The sequence below is a fragment of the Scyliorhinus canicula genome, chromosome 16, assembly GCF_902713615.1.
Source record: "Scyliorhinus canicula chromosome 16, sScyCan1.1, whole genome shotgun sequence".
Lineage (NCBI taxonomy): Eukaryota > Metazoa > Chordata > Chondrichthyes > Carcharhiniformes > Scyliorhinidae > Scyliorhinus > Scyliorhinus canicula.
In genome coordinates this window covers 135,660,711-135,672,604 of record NC_052161.1, presented here as the reverse complement: position 1 = coordinate 135,672,604, position 11,894 = coordinate 135,660,711, and the positions used below count along the sequence as shown (strand labels likewise).

The 11,894-nt window shown below is 40.6% G+C and overlaps 1 protein-coding gene across 9 annotated transcripts in view; it reads left to right on the top strand.

The window, feature by feature from the left end:
• Window positions 1-11,894, top strand: part of rerea (arginine-glutamic acid dipeptide (RE) repeats a) — a 626,626-nt gene that overhangs the window by 517,888 nt on the left and 96,844 nt on the right. For all 9 annotated transcript variants that reach the window (XR_005457454.1, XM_038773781.1, XM_038773783.1 and 6 more), the window contains one exon: window positions 387-467. Coding sequence is in view for 8 of the 9 variants with exons in the window: in XM_038773781.1 (XP_038629709.1) it covers window positions 387-467 (81 nt within the window). In the remaining variant the exon portion in view is untranslated. The remainder of the gene's footprint in view (window positions 1-386; window positions 468-11,894) is intronic.

The window sequence follows — 11,894 nt, the reverse complement described above, 5'->3', positions numbered from 1 at the left end:
GACATTACCAGGGAAATGGGAGAAGAGGCAAAAAGGTCCTGCTCGCTTTTCCTTTTGTGCTCTCTAATTGTTGTCATGGTTTGCTGAAGTCAGGCCAAGCCCCCCCCCCCCCCCCCGGTGCTGAGCCTCTCCCTGCGCTTGTGTGCTGTCTGCTATTATGTAGACTGCCTCTCTCCAGTCTTTGAGTGATCAGTGGCTCGTAAAGAAAAAAAGGAGCTGTGTAGCAGTACAATTTCCGCCATTTTCCCTGCTCCCCTGGTGTATTTTCTTTCTCCCTCGTTGTGGAGCCGAAGCTAAGGAAGGCTGTGAGTGTGGGGGGTTTTGTCCCCCCTCCCCCCTCCCCCCGGGCGTCCCCTGTTGACTCCTCTTTTTCTTCCCCCCCATAGAAACGCTTCATTAAGGGATTGAGGCAGTACGGCAAGAACTTCTTCAGGATTCGCAAAGAGCTGCTTCCAAATAAGGAGACGGTGAGTTTTCTGCCTCCCTCTCTATTTAATTGATCTGTGTTTGGTTTCTGGTAATCAATCTGCTGCTGCTCGATTGGCTGCTTTTTCTTCTTGATTGTGGTTTCCAAAACTTGTTGTGGAGATTGGAGGGGAAGCAGAGTGGGTTTGGGCTGAACAACAAAACTGATTTCAACTATTAGCACAGAAATGTTTAATTGGTGCTGTGTTTGTACAGGTGCCATTTATCTGATAGTGGTGAAAAGTAAAATTCAGCTATAGCTCTGGCTGCAACTGCGGCTAGAATAGTTTTTTTTCCAGAGCATGGTGCTGCTATATGTGTGCTTTTTAAATTGCAACCAAATTAATTTGTCGCCGTCAGCTCTCTCTTTCATTTTCTCCCTCTCGCTGTCTGCTGTGAGGAACTTGTACACTATTGTGTAATGTTTTTCAGCAGGGGCTGATGTGCAAGTGACCTTCTGCTGCTGCCTCTTGTTTTCCAGTGTGTCCTTTTTCCTTTCTATTTGTTCAATCTTCAGGCAGACTCACTGAGGGCTCCGTGTCAGATACACTATCTTAACTTGTGACAAGCCACAACCAGCTAATCATTCACAGCTTGTGGTGGCTTTGAATAAGATGGGGGGGGGGGGGGGGGTTGCAGGGTTAAAGGTCCACGCTTCTTGTTTATAGAGTGAAGTAAATCAGGCAGCAAACAAGTGGTAGTTTGTTTTAAGGCAATGATGCCTATAGAAAGTTTCCTGCTGGGGTAACATGCATAAACAGTTTTGGTGTTCTGTCACCTTTGTGCTCCCATTGTGCGTGAAATCAAACAAAAACCCACTTATGAACATCTCCCTTGTTATGTTCTGACCTGTGTAAATGTTTTTATTTTCGACGCGGTGGGCCATCACTGAGTTGCAGTTTCCACGTGCCTAACTTAAGTGTTTTGGAGTTAGTTTGTGTATGTCCTTGCAGTTTGTGTAATTTAACTCCCCATGGTCACACAAAATAAATCAACCATTTATTTTGTTAATTTGACAATTTACTCTTTACCATTTGAAAAAGTGTCTCCGGGTGGGGGCAAAGGTTAGCATAAGATTTAAGGCATAGAATAACTTTTTAATGACCCAGTGACTCTTTAGCATTTGATGACTAATACTTTTGGTCATGGAGTAATTCTTCATGAAGAACAGAACAATGACTTGTTTATCTTTGCATGTAAAGACATTGGGCTGGTTTAATTAATTTTTAAAATTGCATTGTAATCCTTTCCTGACCCCTGACCCAAGATTTCATAAATTGCCCTTTCTAGCCTTACAGAGAGAAAGTAGGCCACTGGCTTCCCCGAGTTGTGAAAATACTGGTGTAACCCATCTCCAGGTGGTAAAAAGATGCAACAGTATATATAAATATTCTTTAAACTTTAATTCCCCCATCCCATTACTTGTCCCTTTTCCTCGTCTCCTATTCTGCTACCTGTAGATTTCTCCGGCTTCCTTCTGCTTCCGAACATTTGTGGTCGCCTTATTGCTTCATCATGACCTTGCATCAAAATTACTCACCTGTATGAAAGGTGCGAGCTGCTTATTGTTTAAGAATTAATTTGTCCATCACCTTTGTTTAAAGTTTTTAGCAAGTCTGTGCGTGAAACGGTAATCAAAATTATGTTTGTAGTCTTCCTTTCAAATGTTGCTGCATCTTTCAAGCACATTGTTACTTGCTTAACATAATTATCCGCAGGCAAGCAGATTAAGTAACGTCGGAAATGAAAGCAGCAAATTCTGGAAATACTCCGACCCGGCAGCATCTGCAGAAATAGAAACGAGTAATATTTTAGATCAGTAATCTTTCGTCAGAACCGACCTGAAATGTTAGATCTGTTTCTCTCGCAGCACATGCTGCCTGACCCAATGTATTTTCAGCAATTTCTATTTTTATTTAAGATTCCCAGCATCCACAATATTTTGTTTGTATTAAATAATATACAAGGTCTGGAGAGTCCAATCAGTACGTCTTGTGGCACTATCCTTGCTCCGTGATCACATTCAGAGGGTCGGCTGTTTGTAGTCCATCTGAGCACTCCACTGGCAAACTGGCTGTAAACTGACGAATCACGAATCTTACCATGCTTATGAACTGCTGTTACTTTGGGCTTTATACCTTAGCTGTCACAGCAGTATCAATTGACGATCTCTCCCCCGATTGTTTTCCCCTCTCCTAATATATATATTAAACTTCTCAATGTCTTCTCTCTGTCTCATTATCAAAAACTGTTACCTCACAAATACTGGAGAGACAATCTGTCGCAAGGCCTCTGGCATTGCATCTGTACAACAACCAGCTTGAAAACGAACAAGATTGCTGTCGGATTACTTGCCCACTGGGACGAGGAACACTGGTTTCTCTTTGCTGCTAAGCTGACTAAATGTGTACAGAAGCAGAAAGCTATTTTCCCTCTTGATCAGATCAGGTCGTTCTGCTTTCCACATACACTCCCAAGCGCTGTTCTTCCCTGGCAATAGCTCAAAGGAATGTAAAAGCCGTATCCTCGCTGTGTTTTTCTTGGGGGAGGTGAGTGCTACATTGACATTGACTAAACTTGCTTTGTCCAGTATTCTGGTGAAATAAATAATTCCGATGATGAGGCAGAAAAGGGAGTATGGTAAATATAAGGCCTAAAGTTTGTTCAATATGTGGAGTTTTTAGCATGAAATCTATGAAAAGTGAACTGGCTTTGGGGGGGAGAGAGAGAGCTTTTAATGTTTGCTTTTAGGACATTAAATCACAAATGAGATATCGTATTTAGAGTAATTGGTGTCCATGAAGTGTTAGCGGAGATGTTTTGTTGCCTGTTTGGGAGAACTGCAATTGCCCTCAAGAATCCTGACTTGAGGGCAGCACGGTGGCACAGTGGTTAGCATTGCTGCCTACGGCGCTGAGGATCCGGGTTCGAATCCCGGCCCTGGATCACTGTCCGTGTGAAGTTTGCACATTCTCCCCGTGTCTGCGTGGGTTTCACCCCCACAGCCCAAAAGATGTGCAGGGTAGGTGGATTGGCCACGCGAAATTGCCCCTTAATTGGAAAAAAATAATTGGGTACTCTTTATAAAAAAAAAAAAAAAAAAAATTTTTTTTAAAGAATCATGACTTGCAAAAATTCTCAATAAGGTCTGGCCATTTGGGTTATTATTGCAGACCCTGACTCTGTTCTCATCAGTTGCAAACTGCCATCACCCCCACCCACGTCCACCAATAACAGTTTGAATAACTGTTAGAGAGACTTGCCAATTATTTAGCCTTGGAATGATACGGTTGATTATAACCATGGCTCCACCCCCACTCACATGAATCTTACTCCTAGGGCGAATGTGGCTTATTCCTAGTTCATATTTCAATGCCACCTCGATAACCATTCAGAAGGATTGTTGACTATATTATGTGCAATTAGTTAATTGGACCAAGCTTAAAAACACAATTGAAAGTACACTGCTGTAGAAGATGGAATTGTATTACCAATTAGTTCATATATCAACTGGCGGAACAAAAATAATGCGCAAGTGAAGCAGAGGGGAAAATTCTCCCTTTGGACCATTTCCATTATGCAATAGTAATCCATGATAGAGTCATCCAGTCTCGAAACGTTAGCTCCCTTCTCTCTCCACAGATGCTGCCAGACCTGCTGAGATTGCCCAGCATTTTCTGTTTTTGTTTCAGATTGCAGTATCCGCAATAATTTGATTTTATCGCATGAAATTTTCTACTTGGTCTCATTGGCTGCAGCCGTTGGTGTGACCACTTGTTCTTGGGTTTTTTTTTCTTCACGAGGAAATAAAATCCCATACAAATGTAAATTTGTGAATAGAACATTATTGAGAGTGGGGTCAATCGCATTTTCTTCAGTATAATGCAATTACAAAAGATGATGTGGCGCAGTTGACCAATGGAATATATTATACATCTTTAAATTTAAAAAAAAATTTAGAGTACCCAACTATTTTTTTTCCAGTTCAGGGCAATTTAGCACGGCCAATCCACATAACCTGCACATCTTTGGGTTGTGGGGGGGAGACCCACGCAGACATGGGGAGAATGTGCAAACTCCACACGGACAGCGACCCAGGGCCAGGATTAGAACCCGGGTCGCAGTCCCAGTGCTAACCACTGCGCCACATGAGCCCACTATATCTTAACATTAAATATTGGGAGTCATTAGCGTGTTTTGTTCGTCAGTCTCCATTTTAAAGTCACGAGTTCTATCTTTTTTATTTTCAAGATTAATTCCAATACACATGCAGCACCATCACTGGTAGGAGGATTTAATTACAGCAGTTCATATTATAAATATGTACTCCGCCAGTTCTTAATGGGAAACGGTTACATTAAAGTGCATGAAGGTACGAGAGATGTATTCCAGTTGCATAATACATGTGATACATTGAAGATACCTTTCCATGTATCCATGAGCAGTGCCACTGGAGATTGATACGTTAATTTGCAATGATAAACATGCAACTCTGTTTTATCCCCAGAACAGGTAAATCTTTTTACTTGTGATCACAGTACTCCCAATTACTGTAATGTTGACAAGAAAAGCCATTGATTTCAATGCCTAATAGCTGTCTGTTTCTGTTACCTCAATATTTGACATGATCGATACATGAATATATGAGCTTTTTTTTTTAAATTTAGAGTACCCAATTCTTTTTTTCCCAATTAAGGGGCAATTTAGCGTAGCCATCCACTTACCCTGAATATATAAATTACATAGCAATTCAGTAGTCTCCATCTTGTATAGCCGTGCAATCCCACTTCTCTTCTTTTGATCTTGGCCAATCATTGATTAATTTACTTTCATGACAGATGAAATTTATATCGTGTAATTTCTAAATTTTGTCATCAATAGCTTACTTGCATAAAGGTTTGAAATTACCGATGGTGCTTTCTTGTTGCTGTTATGGCCTTTTTACCTAAACTACCTTATTCAAAATTTAAAGTCATGACATTGGATCAAATATGGTTGTACCCTGATTTTAAAAATTGATGAGGAGTAACCTCGTTTGGTACGCATTAATTAGATCAGTAACAAAAGAAGTAACTTGCTTGCTTGTGTATGTATGTTTGCGACCAGCACTATAGGACCAACATGGTTTAATCTTAAAAAAGGCGCAATAATTGTGGCAGTTAATGTCTTGTCACTTCCTAATATCTTGATATGATTGAACTGTCCAAAGGATAAACTGGGAGCACACAGCAAGAACATTCTTTCTCTTGTTTACTATAAAACTGTTTGCAAAAAAGATGTGGATTTAACACGCAGAAATTGCAGTAAACTTGGCTGATAATGTTGCATCTCTAGTAGCAGCTGATGTTCAAGTGCACCTTGCCTAATCTTACAGTTTTATGTATAGCACACAGATATGCAATTATGTATATTGAAATAGAGAATTGTATTTTCCAAGGATTCCCTTGCAGGAATGTGCTGATGATTTATTCTGGTTGTAAAAGCATAATTTGATTGTAATAGAAGCAACCCAAATGATTTTTTTTACAAACCATTGCTTTTACTTAAACTAATTAACAACCACCTAACTGAACATTGGTTTCAGAATCTTTTATCGGTTAATCTGCACCCGTGTATGGAACTGCTTCAATCCATGTGATACTGCAGGTTTTTTTTCCCCAAGGAAAGAATGTTTTACTTTTGCTCATGAACCATAAAAAAGCTGTTGCTCATTTCTAAATGCATCAATAGTTAATTGAGTGGCATATTTACATTAAAAAATTAATGTTTTGTGCTAATCCAATTTTATATTTATAAAGTACAGCACATAATAGTCAGTACATAATAGTGACTATGTTCCAATAGAATCATTGTTCCAGCCATACAGATTGAAAGAGACAGCCTTGATCCCAAAATGCAGTCGAGAAACCTGTCATGCTGGTTATAGAAATTGTGTTTGTTGATATAAAGAAGTTGTTCAACTGGTAATGCCACATAATTGTTTTCATAAAGCCAATCGTGATCATCTTACTGTGAAATAAAGCAAATTCAATGGGTCAACCAGCCATTAATCTATGATAGTTGTAATTTGCGTTATTAGTCTACTAAACTGTTTAACTATTCGAAGCAAATCCAAAAAACATGCCACAACAGTTGAATTAACAGGTCAGATTCCATATTCTTCATCCTGCTTTTGTAAATTTTTTGCTTGTGCTTTCAAATTGTGCAGTGTTATCATTGTAAAATGAGCAGGCAGTTGTTCATGTTTGCAAAGAGTCAACTTTACTTTAATTGCAACACCAGCACATTCATCTGTTTTTGTTCTCATGATGTGAATTTAGTTGGTTTTAATACAGCTGTCAGGAATTAGATTGAGGGGTTCCATCCAGCATGAGAATGACATTTTCAAATTAATCTCAGACCTCCATAAAGGACAGAAACATGCCCATGACGCTGGTATTCATTCTACCTTCCAATTTTCACACATGCAATTATCACAAAAATCTATGACCACAACGTCTCATGTAACTAAATGTCATTGTACTTTAATGACAAAAATCCTATTTTATGGACCATGCTCATTTTAACTCTTTGCATTGCCCTTATCTATGTTTATATTTCTTCATAATGTTCAGCTCATACAGTTGTATTGATTGGTGCGATCAAGTTATCTGGAAGCTTAAATATTGACATGCTTTTCAAATCTTTCAATTGCTTTAGACACAACACATTCCCACCAAATGCTTAGTGTAAAGTATTTTGGTTTTTTTAAATTTAAAGTACCCAATTCTTTTTTTTCCAATTAAGGGGCACTTTAGTATGGTCAATCCATCTACCTTGCACATCTTTGGGTTTTGGGGGGTGTGAGACCCACGCAGACGTTGGGAAACTCCAGTGGCCCAGGGCCGGGACCAAACCTGGGTTCTGAGCGCTGTGAGGAAGCAGTGGTAACCACTGCGCTACTGTGCTGCCCTAGTGTAAAGTATTTTGGATCTATGGTGAAAGTATTATTTCTCAAATCTGTTCACTATTCTATGAACTGCAAGTTTGCTTGCTCCCTCATGGGCCTCCTATTATCAGGCATCAGATTGGGTATGAACATAATTTATTTTGTTCCACATTATGTTTTTAAGGCAATTGTATAATGTTGTTGACCCATTTATAACAACAGCTTGTATTTATATACCCCTTTAATGTCCCAACACACTTGACAGAAGTGTTATTAAACAAAATTTGGCACAGGTTCACAGATATTTTGATGCTAGGGCAGATGACCAAAAGGTTGATCAAACGGGTAGATTTTAAAGAGCAGCTACAAGGAGGAAACAGGCCGAGATGTTCAGGAAGGGAATGCCAGAGCTTAAGGCCTTAGTAGCTAAAGGCATGGCTGCTCATGTTGGAGTTGGTAAAATCAAAGATGCAAAGTATCTAGGATTGGAGGGGCACCAATATCTGAGGATTGTCGGGCTCTCGGAGATTAGAGATAGGGAGATTGTAGGCTATGGGGTTATTTGCAAATAAGGATGATAATTTTAAAATCAACGTATTGATTGACCAGGGACCAATGTAGATGCAGTGAACACCATGGGTGATAGGTAAGCTAAGCCTGGTGCAAGTTAGGAGACAGGTAGCAAAGTTTGAGTCTGCAGAGGCTGGCCAGGAGCTCATTGGAATCGTCAAGTCTGGAGGTACAACGGCATAGGTGAGGGTTTCAGCAGCAGATGAGCTAAGGCACGGGTGGAGCTGGGAGATGGAAATAGGCAAAAGCTCACCTCGCGATAAATATGACATCAAGGCTACGAACAGTTTGGTTTGGCTTCACACACTTGCTAAGGAGAAGGGTGGAGAGTGGCCAGGAAACAAGAGTTTGTGGCAAGGATCAAAAGGTGTCAATAAGGCACGCTGACATTTTCGGGAAGGTGGACAGGATGGAGAGGTGGTGATGAGGTGGGCTTGCATGGAACAGCTGGAAACTGACACTGTTTTGTATGATGCCACTGAGGGGCAGCATATTGATGAGAAGTAGGAACAGTCAAAGTTGGGCCTTTGCCCAAGCCTTTGCTCTACCTTCTTGGCCTCCGTATACCTTGTGGCAGCATGTTAACCCAAAGAATCCTCAGGAAAGCTTACATTCATATCGCAGCTTAATTCTTTGTTTTGTGGGTGGCATGTTTGCACAGTGGTTAGCACTGCTGCCTCATGGCACCGAGGACCCGGATTTGATCCCGGTTTGCACATTCTCCCTGTGTCTGCGTGGGTCTCACCCCCACAACCCAAAAGATATGCAGGGTAGATGGATTGGGCATGGTAAATTGCCCCTTAATTAGAAAAAACCAATTGGATAAGCTAAATTTATATTTTTAAAAATGTACTATGTTGCGTTAGGCAAACTTGTTTTTGATCAGGTTCTTTTTGTACCAAGATAACATCTGAGTTGTTTGTTCACTGTTTTTAAGTCTCGCCTCTTAATAGGTTGCTGTGAAAACCATGGCTCCCAATTTTTGAATTAGTAAGAGCGTTTCAGCAAGACCTTTTGGATAAGAGGCTGTTTTATTTAACTTTGCATGCTGTTAAGGCGCACAATATTTATGACCTGCAAAATGTAAATGTGGGCCAATCGGCAGACGGAGAAAGTGGAAGCTTTGTGTAGTCAGGTGTGGTGCTATGTGGAAAGAATGATGTTTACAAGAGGTGTGAGCTGCAGAAGATTAGCTGGAGGCATGTTTCAGTGGAAATATTATTAGCCTTTTATTTATGGAACAAAATTGATCAGCAAATTGCAGCTTTACCAGGCACTTGGGTGCTCCTGATTCCCAGCAGACGTAGGTATTGGTAATCTTAATAACAGAAGTCAACCATAGGTCATGTGTATTGTTCAGTGATATTTCCTGAGTAATAAATTACTTTTGCCGCTGGCTGTGAATCAGATTACAATTTCTCAGATTTTTATCGACTGCATTAGAAAATTATGCCAAAACAGTTGATAACCAAAATTCAGATACAGTACCGTAAATTGGATTGAATCAGTTCAGACCTTAAAAGATTACACTTAATTATCTGTTGTCTCTGTTTATTGAAGATCATACATAAACTTGATAATATTTGGTTCTACAAATTAACTATAGAAGTATCAGTGATCTTTTATTGCAGTCGGGGGCTGGTTTAGTTCAGTGGGCTAGACAGCTGGTTTTGTGATGCAGAGCGAGGCCAGCAGTGTGGGTTCAATCCCCGTACTGGCTGAGGTTATTCAGGAATGCCCCGCCTTCTCAACCTTGCCCCTCGCCTGAGGTGCGGTGTCCCTCAGATTAAATCACCACCAGTCTGCTCTCCCGCTCAAAGGGGAAAGCAGCCTACGGTCATCTGGGATGAAGGACACTTTACCTTATTTTTTTATTGCAATTTAGCAGTGCTAGGTAACAATCCATGCAATGCTGTAATTGTGTATTTTTTGATTTCACATTATGTGAAACATAATTTCAGATACCTTTTCCATGTTTTATACAGCACTGGCTAGGAAACTGTCCATTGCATTGCGAACTATGCAAATTGGATTAATTTTGAATGAATTCCTTATGAACTAAGTCAGATGAATCTGGAGCTGAATAAATGTGAAAAAGATTGCATAACATCGCATTTTTCATGTTTGAGCAAGACTTTGAGAAAATGTGTGTACCATGATGCCCACTCATGAACAAAACTTTTTAACCATCTAGAACAGGGGTGGGCAAACTTTTGCGTGCAAGGGCCGCATTCAGAAATTCACAATTCACAAAGGGCCGCATAGTATATTAAGTAAAATAATTACTTCACCCGGTTATGATTCTGGGCGCCTCATATAGAACATAGAACAGTACAGCACAGAACAGGCCTTTCGGCCCTCGACGTTGTGCCAAGCAATGATCACCCTACTCAAGTCAACGTATCCACCCTATACCAGTAAGTAACCCAACAGCCCCCCCACCCATTAACCTTTAAAAAAAAATTTAAAAAAAAAAAAAATTTTATTTTTTTTTTTTTTTTTAATGACTTGGTGGGCCGCAGAAATACCTTTGGCGGGCCGCATGCGGCCCGCGGGCCGTAGTTTGCCCACCCCTGATCTAGAATATGTTCATGCCCAACCACTAGACCATAAACTTATCCAGTGATTCCGGGTCTAAAACCTAACTGAAATTATATATCCTCCTGTGTATCTGCAATGTTGACCTTTGACCTCCAGATTATAAGATGTGCCTTTAATTATGACGTGGGTGAACAGATGATACGTCTGTTGCCTTCCCAAAAAAATCTAGCTATCTTTAAAAAAAAAATGGTGCTTTCAGATTGGCGATTAGAAAAGGTGGTGAAACCCTGGTTGGAATGCAAAGTGAATTGAGAAGCTGTTTGGTTTGTTGCCCTTCGGAACATTAAGAATCAAGTGAGACACCTGAAGCAAGTGCGGCAGGTCCGGCCATATCACTATATAACATTAATCGTGTGTTATAACAGGAGCGTGTGGCCAGAAGATTTTGGGCCAAAAGCAGGATGACGGAAATACAGAATTGGTCAAGATGTTGGGATAAAATCAAATGACACTGACTGCCTTTAACTTTGTCTTGCATTATGGCTCAGCATGACCACATTGAACCACCTTTTATTAGCCTGCCACTTTTTTTATTGTTATAACCTTTTGCCCACTATTTTGTTTCTATCGGTCGTGATCAGAGCCATTACGGCATTTAATAATAATGTTTATTATTGTCACAAGTAGGCGTACATTAATACTGCAATGAAGTTACTGTGAAAAGCCCCTAGTCGTCACACTCCGGCGCCTGTTCGGGTGCACAGAGGGAGAATTCAGAATGTCCAAATTACCTCGGGACTTGTGGGAGGAAACTGGAGCATCCGGAGGAAACCCACGCTGACAGGGGGAGAACGTGCAGACTCTGCACAGACAGTAACTCAAGCAGGGAATCGAACCCAGGTCCCTGATGCTGTGAAGCAACAGTGCCAACCACTGTGCTACCATGCCGCCCACACTCCTGATTTGATTGCTGTAAAATATACCTGCAAAAGCCAGTGCCCAAAGTGTCTTGGAAGCCTTCCTCTTGCCACTCAAGGTGACGTGACACCAACAGCAAACAGATCCCTGCCAATGATAGATTAGAAAATGTGGATCAGCACTTTTTTCAAACTGTAGGCAAGCTGAACTCTCAAACGGTCCAGTTCACATCAACAATGCAGTTTATGTATCACTGGTCTGTATGAGTCAGGAATGATCTATTGGAAGAAATGCAAATTGCTGTTTTCAGTTTTGCATTTGCTCCCAGCCGCAATCTTAAGCTTGCATATCTGCCCAGTTTTAATAGTGGGTCATCAACCTGATACGGTAACTCTCTGTCTCTGTAGATGCTTCCATACTGCTGAGTATTTTAATTTTCTTTCAGATTTCTAACGCCTGCAGTATTTTGGTT